At 58.8% G+C, this 13203-nt stretch overlaps 1 protein-coding gene across 1 annotated transcript in view; it reads left to right on the forward strand.

The window, feature by feature from the left end:
- The first annotated feature begins 315 nt into the window (after positions 1–315).
- The window catches only part of LOC113485921 (heparan sulfate glucosamine 3-O-sulfotransferase 4-like), a 36797-nt gene continuing 23909 nt past the window's right edge, over positions 316–13203 (forward strand). Inside the window, exon 1 of the mRNA XM_026859370.1 lies at positions 316–428. Within this exon, the coding sequence (XP_026715171.1) occupies positions 316–428 (113 nt within the window). The remainder of the gene's footprint in view (positions 429–13203) is intronic.

Below are 13203 nucleotides of genomic sequence, written 5' to 3' on the forward strand. Positions count from 1 at the left end.
TTAGCTCTGCATTTACGAAGCTTAAGATAACTCAGCTCTTCTGGAGCAATGCCAAATTGGAGCATAAAATATCGAAATGTCTTGTATGGTGCAAAGCTTTATCTGTAGGCTGGAGATGTAGGGCTTTCCCTTTATGTGGCCCTCCTGCCAGAGCTTTTCATAGCGTGGTTTCAAAGAGCAAATATGCAGGAGATCTGCTGGCTTAGCACAATTCCTAAATGCAGATAAGGCTTACAGCCCTCGCGCCAGGTAGGAAGATTCCAGTGACAGTTAAATGTGCTCGATTGTGCAAATCTCTGGCTGTGGCAAGGAGAGATGGGGAGCACAGACAGATGGTCTGGCACAGAAGCACGCCGGGAGCCTGCTAAAGCACACTTTCTGAAAGGCGTCCTGATTGCCTGGTGGCAGAGTCCTTTCCCGACGAGAAGGTGAGCGGCACAGGGGCCCCGGCTCCCCGTCACGCCGCGGGCTGGCTCCCGCCGTCCAGGCCACGGTCCTCAGAAGTCCCCAGGCATGTTGTCTGCCCCGGGGCGGACCCGAAGAGCCTCGATATACGGCAGCCCCCCGAGCGTCACGGTGAACGCTGCTGAGCTGAAGAGCATCCCCCGTGTGGAGGGAAACGCCTGCGGCAGGCGGGAGCAGGGGCCGAGGCCGCCCCAGGCGCGACGGGGAGCGTGGGCTTGCGTGCTCCTGCGCCCCAATCCTGCGCACGGCCTTGGCTCCGTGTCATCGGGAGAAAGTGCTGCCCCGCACCCGAGAGCCGGAGCCACGACCCCGCCTCGACACGGCAGGCTCCAGCGGGGCGAGGAGAGCCCCTGGCGAAGGGGAAGGGCGGGGAGGAGGACGGTGTTCAATGGGCTTGTCAGGTGCTCCGAGGAGAAGCGGGGGAAACCGGGACTTTCTTCCTAATACCACGCTTTTGCATGTGCATGTCTGTTACTATTGAGTTATTTGCACCACATAAAATATTAGTCCTTGCCAAGATATATCTTTCCTGTGCATAAACTGCATGTTTTGATGCCTTCTTTATTCAATCTCTCTGCTCCCAAAAATTCATCTCCATTTTATCATTTGCTCAATTCTCTTCATGTTCGCATGGCATTTATGAGATAGCCATGGCATTAATCCTCTGCCTGGGGAATCTCACAAAGCCCCAGCTGAGGAGAGGGGCTCGCAGTGTTGCCAGTCACGGATCCCCGCCAGCATCAGGATCCGCACAGCAGGAGCTCGTGCTGGTACATGCAGCACGGAGAAGCAGATGTAGGTGGGTGGCAGCTTCCCAGGGACCCTCAGGTTTGATCCTGGAGTGGTGCTGAGAGGCTCAAGCACAGGCTCCGGACGGAGGCATGGAGATCAGCTCGCTCCAGCGCACCGGGGCACTGGGGCTCGGTGTCCCACCGTTTGCTTCCCGGCAGCCACGAGCCCAGGACAAAGCACCAGAAGAGTTGGCCTGAGCGAGCACGGAAAGTGCAGGCTGTGCCGGCAGCTCTCGTGCTGTTACACAGCTGCTGCGCCGGGGAGACCTCAGCAGACACCACTAACAGCCCTGAGCTGTGTAGACCTGGCTAAGGAGAAGCCAGGCGGTTTCCAAAGGACGGTGCCCCGGGGGTCGCAGTGCGAGTGGTCCGGGACCCCCCCGGCACCTCCTGCAGACACAGCCCCTGGCCACGGACCCTGCAGCTCTGCTCCGAACAGCCCCGCCACTCCCAGGGTGCCACCTCTTTAATAGAACTCTGCTCCCAGGGGCAAGGAGGGCCCAGAAACCTCAGGGACGGCTTCAGGATGAAAAGTAACTTTACTCCATTTAACACTGGGTCATAGCATAGAAAAAAATGCAGAAAGTTAAAGCGAGAAAGCCTGCAAAGAGCAAAGGATTGACCTTGGCTGCCTCAGCATTTCGGCTATCGCAGGAGTCTTCAACTTCACCTCCCAGCGTGGCTGTGATGCCCCAACCTCCCTCGTCTGGCCCCATCAGATCCAGCATCCCATGGCTTTGGGGTATCACATGGCCCTGGAGGAGATGGCGTGAAACCTTCTCTGCCTCTCTTTTCCGGGCGCCGGCTGCTCCCAGCCCTTCCCCAGCCTCCCCAGGTTTGCCTTTCGGTCCTTCCCCCAGCCTGGCATTCCCTCAGCTGGTGTTCCCTGCTCACAGGCCTTGCAGTAAAACTTTACACATCATTTATCATGAGATGTATTAACGGTACAAACAATCTCTTAGCTTCCTTTTATCTCAGCATGCCCGCCATGTGGTCTACTCATGACTATTAGCAGCACAGATGACAGACTAGGCAGTGAGAGGATGTTTTCTAATTTGCTTTCCCCACCCCATTGTATTAGGGGGGGTTCTACCATCAGTCTAATCTGGGAATAGACTGGGAAGAAGTTTGTAGTATGCAAGGGGTTAAAGTTTTGTGTGTGGTTATGCACAGAGCAGAAAGATTTCTGTCCGTTTCGCAGTCCAGTCGGTATTTTTTAAGCATCATAAATCTGTCTCCTTGCTGCTAAAGCCAGCAAGAAATCACGCTTCAGTGTGTCAGTCTCCAGTCAGTCTCTTGTCCTGATTTAAGCAAAACCATGCAACTGGTTGCTACTGTACGCGAATGCAAAAGTAAATGCCTCATCTGCTATGCTGCTGGTGGTTCTGCAATCATTAATCTAATGAAACCGATAATAACTCTTGGGGATGTGGTTCTGGGCGAAATCGCAACTCAACCAGAGACACGCTGCGCAGCCCGCACATTCAGGGAGCGATTTGTCATCTGCAGGATGGAGGCACCTGTAATGAGCAAGACGACTCCTGGCAAAACTAGATGCTGCTTCTCGGTGGGGAGCAAACTGGGAGATGTTTGCTGAAGGAGCTGTGCATGCAGCACCCAGCCTACAGATCCTGGGCCGCGGACAGGACCTGAAGAACCTTACACCTCCCTGTCCCAAGCGGCCAGGCACGGGGAGCCCCGGCCGGCGCTGACCAGGCGCCCGGCGCCTCGGCACCTTTCCCGGCGGGGGGGATGTCCAGCTTCGGTAGATCCACAGAGGCCGAGGGAAGGTGCAAGTGCTTGTTTTCCTTCTCAGTGAAGAATTGGGAAAGAGCAGCCGGCGGAAAGACGGGAGGCTTCTGCTGCCAGGGAAGGGGCTTCCGTTAATTCGCCCACACGGAAAGGTCGACTTGCTCCCTGGGGACGACGCCCCCAGATGCCCGTGGTGGCATCTCCCCGCCTCCCAGCTGGAGGTGTCTTCCACACCAGGGCTACCTGGGGGTGATGGGGGCCAGCAGTGGCCCAGGCAGCCCACGCATAACCCCGGGGACGCAGAGCCATGGCCAGCAGACCGTGCTCTGTTAAACATTACACCATTTTGTCTTCTTTAGGGCTGGAGGCTTTTACAGGAACATGCAGTTTTTGTCTGCACTCCAGCAAGAGGAAGAAGGATGCTTATAATCCGGTGCTGGAGAAATTGGCTGAGGATCAGAGATCTGTGCCAGCCCCCTTTGCTCTCCCAGAATCTGCAGCAGAGATGCCTGGGAGCGTTTCTTAACCGTTCTTTTTGCCACAAAAAAAAAAGCTGCTAAGTCAAAACCTAAACAGTTTGCAAACTAAAGTTGATTCTGATAAACCTTCAGATTTTAAAGTGTTTGGGGGGAAGTTCCATTGTTGACAGAACACCTTCTTTCAGCTGCTCTAGTGAACAGGTTTGAAAATGAGTCAGAATTTGAAGGCTTAATTAATTCAGATCTAGCATGTGAAACAAAAAAAACCAACCCAGAACTAATAGGGCTGAAATCTGGGAAGGCTGCCTTTCTACAGACCCCAAATAATTCACGGAGATGTTGATCTTTCATCCGTACGGGAAGAGCTTTTCATGTCCAAAATCTCTCAGGAGAAGACAACCTTTCCTGGCCGCTCCGTGGGCAGGACTCCCAGACAGCCCCCAGAGGTGTCCGCTGGCTCCGGGCGGGCTCCGAGGGAGAGCAGCACCTGGTTTGAAGCCAGCCGGGAGCGTGGTGGGTACACCCGCGGCGGTGGAGAGGATCCTTCGCGTAGGGAAGTTCAGGCTCCCCGGCCTTGCGCTTGCCCCTTGCCCTCGCCGCTCCGCTCAGGCTTGTGAAGAGGCGAGTGATGGGGCCAGTTTCTGGGGGCTTCCCCCAAGACCTGCCTGGCTGCTGCTGCCCCGTTTTAGCTGTTGCCTCCTCAGAGAGGCCTCCTGGGGTGATGCTGGTTATCCTGCAGGTTTTATGCACTTCCGAGGGGGCAGAGGGAGGGAAGTTTATGGCTGCGTTTATGAGGAGCATGAGATTATCTGCATATGCTGAAAAAATCACAGAGGCTATATAAAGAAGGGAAAGTACCATCCTTCGGCAAACGGAGTGAATTGGTATTAGCCTGCACTCAAAGAGGATCTTAAATTATTGTTGTCTTTTTTGTATTGCTGTACGGTAGTTTAAAGATAAAAGCCATCTGGGAAGAGTCCAGATAAGTTGTGGGGGGAGCCAGGCAGGCGTAGAGGCGCTGCCTGCAGCGTGCTGAAATGAACCTGCTGCTGCCTGTGAGTGGTTCTGCTTCCCCTCCCCGGGCTCAGGCTGATGAAGGTGAGATACCCCGGGCAGGGTAGGGCAAATCCTACCCAGGTGCTTCAGCCTCTCCCCCCGTGGTGCGTCCCTTGTCCCAGCATCTGCAAATCTGGCTCTGCAAACCCTGGTGCCTGTAGCTGCCCCTGGGAAACTCCCCAGCATTAAGCAGCGCTGGTTATTATTTCACTTTCTTTCCCTAGCGTGTGTTATCACTGCACCTTCCCCAGGCAGGGGCTGCAGGCCCTGACCAGACGTCTCCATCTCCCTGCTGCCTGGGACATCTCCTCCGTCACTGGCATGGACCAGATGAGGTGTTTGCTCCTGGTCTCCCAGAGCTGAGGCTTGTGATCAGGCATGTGGGAGCCCCTTCGGCTCTCCCCAGGCCCAGAGGGGTGCCCAAGATGCTCGGCTGTGAAAGCCCCCCCAGCAGAGGAAGGGGGCTGCGGGGCCCCGTCCCAGCCGGTCACAGGGGTGCAGTGAGGGCTTTGCCTGGCCCACCGCTGGCTGCAGTAGGGCTAATGGCGTGAGAGCCCTCAAATCAGCTGGCCCCTGCCTGGTTCTGTAACTTAAAGATGGGTTATTAGAAACAATTAATTTGGCCTGCAGCAGAGCAGCGCAGGGAGAGCAGCAGGGTCTGCGCGGAGCCGGCGTGCGGTGGGAAGGGGGACGGCAGCACGGGGAGCAGAGGCGTGTGGGTTTCGCCAGCAGCGCCCCGGTTCCCCAGTTCTCCTGCTCCCCAGTTTCACCCCAGCCAGTGGAGCCTTCCCAGACGTGCGTGGCCGCGGGCAGGGACAGCCTGGGCACTGCTGGGCGCAGCCACGCCGGAGCCTGGCGCCGCTCGGTGCCCGGGCGATGGGGGCACCAGGAGCGCTGACGGCGCAGAGCGCTCATCGAAGCTGGCGACCCGGAGCACGAGCACTCTTCTTTCCAGACTTTCCAAGAGGCAGAACGGCCAGGGACCAGCCCCAGGGAGAGGCGCTGGGCTGACGTGGCCACGGGGCTGCAGCACTTGGTAATCAGTCCTCGGGAGCTGGAGCTGCGAGGCATTAGTGTAATCTAGTCTGCGGGAGATAAAAGCCCGAACAAGCTTTGTGGAGTCAGACAAGGATAAGCACTGACAAAGTCTGGAATGTTTTTTCAAATGTTAATGGCTCTCTTTAATAAAATGCTAAATGCAACACTGGGCTGAAAGCGGCCAAAGGCTGCGTGGCCGCCGCGGGCCCGGGAGCGCTGCCCAGGCAGGGCATCTGCCGGCCGGCTGATTGCAGCGGCTGGTGGCTGGTCACAGCATCCATCTGGCAACCCACTGGCTTGTCCCAGCTCTGCTCCAGCGCTCGACCAGGAGCCCGCTCCCACCCTCCCCCAGCAAGGAGCCACCCCTGGTGCCACGAGGGACGTTGGACCTGCAGCGGCCTTGCTGGGACTGAGTCACCACCTTGGGACTAGCAGTGCTGGAACACAGGCTTAAATCAGGCAGGACGGGTGCAGGGCAAGTGAGGCTTTGAGAAACTATATTACTGATTCCCCAATGGCTTCAAAATCTGCCTTTGTATGGTGCTGCTTTTTGAATTGCTTGCGTTCACACAGCAGCTTGAGGGGAGTGATAAGACTCATGAATATGGAAATTCGTCTCAGAGGGTGGAAGGGGGTTTGCTGGGGCCCGGGGTGTTTTCCCCAAACGCTCACATCTGGGCTTTCTTCCAGTGCCACGTGCTGAAGCGTGGTCCGCAGTGGTCCCCGGGGCAAGTGCCCGCTGAGGCAGCGCCTGGCCCCCCCCCAGGCTGAGCCGGCTCCTTCCCGAGAGGAGAGCAGGGCCCGAGCGCAGCACCTGGGGGGCTCTGGGGGTGGCGAGGCATGACCTGTGCCTGCGAAGGCACCAGGCTGTCCAGCGGTCACTGCGGGACCGGGACGCGCCACGTGGGCTGCGGGAACGGGCACGCGGCGCCCAGCACCGCGCTGTTCGCCCAACGCAAATGAAGCGGTTTTCCAATTTCCTGGCAGTGAACCCTCCTCTCCCCGCTACTCTAAACTAAACTTCCCCTCGCTCCTCGCAGACGTCTGCGTGCCCAGAGCCTGTGCTCACGGCAGGCGCGCGGGAGCCCCAGTGCGGGTGGGGCTCGGTGAGCCCCCGGCTCCGGTCTCGTGCCGGCAGGACTTGGTGCGCCCTGGGAGCCCCCACTGCCGCAGCCTGGCTTAGCGCTGCCTGACGGCCCCCGCTCTGTGCCAAGAGCCCCCGGTGTCTTGGGGCTCAGCGTCCCAGTCCCCCAAGCCCTCCAGTGCTGCGGTGCCCCCCCATCCCACGCTGGGGGACGGCCACTGCGCTGTGCTTGATGCGCCGGGAGGTGCTCCTGCATCCAGACTGCTCTGCATACGTCCCCTGGTTATTGATCGCTCTAGAAATCTTTAAAGATTAACTTCTGGGAACAAATATAACATCTTTATGGAGCACCGGGAACAAACTGCTTTAGCATTCGGGTGGCTGCTCTGTTGCACAGAGACATCTGTTTGCAACAGGACGCGCAGAGCAAACGATCTGTCAGTGTTCGAGGGGACGCGTCCTACAAGCCGCCGCCTCCCCGTGAGGGCAGGTGGAGGTAACCTTGCCCCACCGCGCCTGGGAGCACTCCCCGGCTCTGGCAGCGATGCTTGTCGCTGCGCCGAGTTACTGGCACGTGCTGTAAAATCAGCTGGTGTCAGCTCTGTTCTCGACCTCCAGCGTCACGACGGGTAGGGCGCAGCCTCTGGAGGCGTGGAGGGAGCAGCCGGCAGCTGCTGAATGTCCCAACGCTTTGGATTAATTCCTTTGCCGCAGCTCTAGAGAGCTCCTCTGGTTCGCGTGGTTGCGGAGCACCCCTGGGAGCGGGGCTCTGGCTCTCCCGCGCAGGGGCACCGCAGGACAGCAGCGTCTGCGGGGTGCCGGGAAGGCCGGGGGGGCCCTGGGCGCTCGGCACTGGGGCTCCGTGTGTCTCCAGGGTCTCTGAGGAGGGCAGTGCAGGTACGGCACTCACTGTCGTGTGCCCAGATTTCTGGGAAGGCAGCTGTAAAAATACAGTCGGTGGCTTGGGTTATTTGCGTTCCTTCACCTTGCAGGTTTTGCCCTTCCCGGGGCTGGCTGGAGCCCGGCGTTCCTGCTGTGCAGGTGTGGGTCTCTGGCGCGGAGCTGCGGGGTGCTCCGGGTAGCTGCCAGGCAGACGCGGTTTGCCTGGAACCAGCCCTGTGCCGCCGCGCTTCCTGGGGGCTCCGGGGCAGGGCTGCAGCTGTATTTCCTCTGTAGAACTGCACTTACCACTCTTTCTGCCCCGAATATTAACACGCGCACAGAGCCATCCAAACGATTAAACTGGTTTTATTCTGTGGGACTGGCAGCCCCTAGGACCCGGCACAGCTGGTTCCCGTGCCAGGCAGGCAGCTGCCCGTGCGCAAACAGCCCCCGGCCCGCTCGGGGCTGCTCCTGCCCGCCCGGGGAGCGCAGGGCGACGGCGTGGGCACAGCGCTGCGAAGGAATGACCTGCGGCCAGGGGATAACCTGCTGCAAAGCCCAGCCCAGCATGGAGAGACCCGGGTAGCAAATGCTCTCACCCAGGGGGAGACCTCGGTGAGTACGTCGCTGCCCTGTCAGGCAAGCTGTGAACAAATGTGCCGTTACCCAGAGCAGTGAATCATCATTAGAAATCACTCAGTGATTGATATTAGGAAAAGCGAGTCTAGATTGGGTCATCCTGTCCATCTCACAAGCCAGCATCCGTGCATTCCCTCTGGGATGTTTGCCAGGGATCTCTGACCTGTGTCATGCTGTGGAGTTTCCCCCTTTCCCTGGGGTGACAGTTCTCTGATTAACATGGTTTGCTGCCAGAAAACTTTCTCCAATATTCAGTCTGTGTTTTCCTTATGTTAATTTCTTGCCATTACAGCACCCTGATTAATTACTCTGTTTATGCCTCTCGAATATTTGCAGGCTGTTGCCATTGATGCAGGAACACTTTATGGAAGAGAAATGTCTGTAGATCTGTAATTGCTTAATGAAGTGCTGATAGACAGGAATCAAGAATATTCAGTTACCCTGGGGTTTGTAGGACCAGTCAATGTCTTTGTGGTCTGCAAAAGATGCGCCGTGCCCCGATTTGTGATCACCTCGTAGCCAGGCTGGGCTAGCTCGAGCCTCCTGCTGGCCCCTGTAGTCTCTCCCGCAGCTGGTCGGTGTCGCTGCCGTTGCTTGGGCGAAGTGGTGGCCATAAGGACTCAGGCCACAGACTCCGTGTCCCAGGGAACACTGCTTCAAAAGTGCAGGGGACAGGGCTCTGTATGGCTTTACCAACTTGCAGGTTGGGGTAAAAAATGACTGGGAAGGTGCCCAGCAGGGAGGGCGCAGGGCTCTGCTTTCCCTGGCCCCGCTGCCCAGGCGCGTGCGTTCTGCACGTCCCACCTGTCAGACGAACCTCCCAGTCCTGTCTGTTCCCCAGCTCTGGCTGTTTCTGCTCCCTGGCGCTCGGCAGTACCTCCCCTGCAGACACTGTGCATCCCCAGGCAGGGGCTGACATCCAGCCTCTCCTGCCTTTCCCAGATTGTCCCGTTTTTCCCTGTGGCACCGCTGAAACCACCCCTGGGCAGCCGACACGCGATGCTGGCACCAGATCGACGTCGCTTCGTGCTTCTGCCCGGGCATCCCCGTGGCAGAGGGAGCTCACAGGGGCAGGCGCTGGCTCGGCTGATGCTTCTGCAGCCTCAAAATACAAAGATGCTCCGAAAGGTCTCCTGACTCCCCTGCAAGGCTCCCCTGCCTTCTCAAGTGAGAAGAAAAGGATCCATTAATGTTTAGCTTCATTTCTGTTTATCAAAGAAAAGAAAGCTTTTGTCAAGCATCAAAGCCAGGATTTAGGACACAAAGCAAACTGTTTTGCTGTGGGCTTCTGAGAAACCAAGGAAGAAAAACAGTTGTTTGAAATTACCAACCAAACTGGTGAGTCTGAAACCTGCAGTTTGTGTTTAGCTGAACAGAGGAGGCTCAAGAAATACGTGTCTGCTGTGAGTGTCTCCGAAGTCTGGAGCTCCATCAGGGCCTGAGATCCAGGGGCACCGAGGACACAGACTGCACCCCGTGGGTTTTCAGGGCCGCGGGCTGGGTCTGTGGCTGGAGCCGGACCCAGCTGTGCGGCAGAGCAGCCCCACGCCTTGCAAGGGCTGGCGGCAGACGGCCTCAGAAAACCTCAGAAAGACCAGACCAGTGTGAAGCAACTGCGGGGAAAATGTAAAATAAACGTGTGGCCTGAAGTCCGGATGTGCAGTTTATTTTAAAACCTAATAACTCCAGATAATTGATAGTGGAGTGCAGTATTTTCAACACGTTGGATTACGAGCGTCTGTCGCTCACAAGAAGCTGTAACCTTGAGCTATGAGACATTATTGGCAGTATTTAACACAAATCTGTTTTCCATCATTGTCAAATCCCACTTCAATATGCACCACAGGAAGAAAGCCGAATACTAAATTGATTTCTTTAATGGGAAGTGTTCTTCAGAAGACACCAACCTGTGTGGAGATGCATTAATAGGATTACAGTGGAACCTTTTTATTTTACTTTATTTTTTATGGAGATTTTTTATGGAGACTTCCTATCCTGACATGCCAGTGACACGCTGCTTGGCTGCAGATTTTGCAAGGCAATCCCGCCGTGAGGAGAATGTCTTCCTCTGGAGATGGAGCTCATGAACTTGGGGCCGTCTCTGCAGTGAGTTGGCCAAGCCGTCACCGCGGGGAACGGCGGCGTTTGCCAAACAGCGAAGAGCTCACCTGGCACTGCTGACCAGGACGGGGGGCTGCGTCCCCCCGGGCCGGGCAGCGCCCGCCGCGTCCCTCCCTCTCCTCACCCAGAGCCCCTGACCCTGCGGCTGCAGGGCAGCGGCCCGGGGCGGCTGTGGAGAAGCATCTGTAGAAAAGCAGGAGGGAAACGAGCAGGGCACGAGCAGAACAGGCGCGGGAGCCAGAGGCTCGGCACAGCCCGTGCCCAGGCCCGACCAGAGCTGCCGTGAGCCCCTTCACCCGCAGGCCAGTTCGTGCCGCTGCCGCAGGCAGGGCACGGAGTCACTGCAGTTCGGGTTCTTGCTCTTTTCTTGATCGTTGTGAGCACCGAAAGCCTGATCCGCCGGGGAGAGCGCGGGTTGGGGCGTGTTGGTGCTGTGCCCGGGGCAGCCCGTGGCCGGGGGCACCGAGATGGGCCACGCTGGCCACCATCCCGCTGGCCACGGCGTGGCCAGCCTGGCAGTTAAGTGCAGGGATTGTTTGTGCCAGGCAGGGAGGAGGAGTGTTTGCCTTCTCCAGGAGCACAGGAGTACTCTAAGTGATAAGGTAATTACCTTCTTCAGCGTAAGCTAATTGACAGAGAGCTAATTGACTTTTCAAAAGTTGCTGTTTCCCTTCCCTGGGCAGAGCGAAAGCCCCTGGAGCGTCTCAGAGCTGCTCCTGCTGACGTGGCCCGAGGTCCCCGGGAGCACAGGGCAGACCCGAGTGGGCTGGGAGTCCCGAGCCAGGGCGGCCTCAGCCCCCCCAGCAGCACCGGGGTCTGGCAGCGGGGTGAGAGGAGCCAAACCCGCGCCGGGACGGGGCGCGCGTGGCAACTGCTGACACAGGCGCAGCTCCCGCACACGAATGGTGCCACTTAAAATGTCTGTGTCAGAGTCGTGGGCTACTGTAAAGTGGTTTACAAGTCTGGCTGGCAAAGCTGAACCTTTTCTTGTGCTGCGCCGAGGATTTATGTCTGTAAATAGAGAGGAGATGTGTAGGAGGCGTAACTGGTGACTGGGCTGCGCGGGGCGGATCCGTCGCCGGCGGAGGGTTTGCTCCTCGCAGCGGCTCTGCGCTCGCCGCAGGTTGCTGCCCCGGTCGCTGTTGGGGCTGGGGCCGTGGAGCCTCCCGGGGCTGCGCTGAGGGACGGGGTCAGGGCAGGGAAGACCCAGCTGGCCCAGCTGCAGCGATGGGAGCAGGGGGTGCCCATGGGTGCTGCTTTCCTGCCAGCTGCCCCACCTCTCCTCATCCGCTGCCGGCACAGTGACAGGTCCTGGGCAGGTAGATATAAGCTGCCACTGTGATGGATAAGAAAATCACAGCAGCAGTTAGGGAGGATTATGGCTTTTTTCTTCTCTGACAGGAAGGAGACGTCTCTCCACACGAGCCTGAGGTTGCCCAGGGCAGCCGCCACCACCATCCGTCACCGCTTGTCCCCAAGCGCTCCAGAACTGGAGATGCGTTTGGTCTGAAACGCGTCCCCACGGCGCCGGGCGGCCGGGCAGGTGGGAGCTGGCGGAGACGGCTCTGCCCCGAGCTCCGCCCCAGGCCGGGAAGTTGTCCCGCTGCCTCCAGCCCGTGCTGCCCACCCCTGCCAGCTGCAGAGGGCACAGCAGATACCTGGCATCTGGAAAAGCCCGAGGTGGCCTCCCGGCCCTGGCCCCGCTGGCTGCTGCTCCTCGGGCCCGCAGGGTGTGCATGGGGCAGAGGCTGGGTCCGGGAGGGGCTGCCCTTCGCTGGGCACCCAGCGGCTCTGCAGCCACTCAGCACCGGGGTCACCATCAGTGCCTGGGGCTTCGGTGGCTTTCGGGAAGGGTGTCCATGCCCTGCTGGGTCTCTGGTGGCCCCAGTGGCCAGCATGTGTGCTCAGAGCAGCCGCGGCTCCTGAGCCCAGCGCTGGCTGGGATGCAGCATGAGCAGACAGTGGAGACCAGATTTAAGCTGAGCATCGCTAGCTGGAGCCAGCAAAGCTGTCTCTTCCTGAGAGCAAGGTGTTTGTGATGGGTCAGATAACACAGAAACATCTAACAGGATTGCCAGTGAAGCCCTGAGTGTTAGATGTGCAGGCGGCTTTGTCCCGTGCTAAGCACAGCAGCGAGAGGGCAGAGCCACCGAGTCCAATGTGGCAGAGCCTCTTGGAGGGCAGGGAGTCAGAAATAACGGCCCTTCCGGAAGGGCCAGGGCAGCGTCGGGGCTTATCGTCCTGGCAGCACAAACACGTTACCCCAGGAGGCTGGTGCCTTCCCCGCAGAGGCTGAGGGCAGGGCGAGGCAGAGGAGCGGCGGCGGCCGGGCAGCGCTCCGGGGACGGTGGGTCACTCAGCGCCGGGAGGACGCTCTCCTGGCCGGGCCGCACTCCCCATCAGGGCCCGGGGCTCTGTAGACACCCCGTGAGCAGGCTGTCTGGGAGCGCCTCGCCTGTCACGGAGCATTGATCCAGGCTCTGTCTTATCTGAAATGGCCGTGGCCCCGACCGAGTGCAGGCAAGACGCTTCGCTTAACAAGCACAGTTAGGGTGGCGCAGCTGTGACAGTGGCGGGGAAGGAGCTTGGCCGCGGCGATTAATCTCCTCGTGCCACCGTGAGCCGCGGCAGGGCTGCACGTCTGCCTCTGGCACAGGACGGGCTGACCCCAGCGCCGCTTTACTGTAACCCCGATTTGCTGGAAACTTTGAGGAAACTCTCAAGTACAGAAGGAGGAACGTCTGTGGGGATGCAGTGCCCACCCTTGGAACGGGACCTGTTGACGTTGTCCCTGGCAGCTCAGGCCGGTGGCAGTGCGAGAGCCGCGGCGGGATGTGGCGGGGCAGGGCAGGGCTCTGGCAGGAGCTCCCGCGGCACGTCGCAGCGCTGCTGGTGC

This window comes from Athene cunicularia, assembly GCF_003259725.1.
Source record: "Athene cunicularia isolate RWA chromosome 14 unlocalized genomic scaffold, athCun1 chr14_part2, whole genome shotgun sequence".
Taxonomy (NCBI): Eukaryota; Metazoa; Chordata; class Aves; order Strigiformes; family Strigidae; genus Athene; species Athene cunicularia.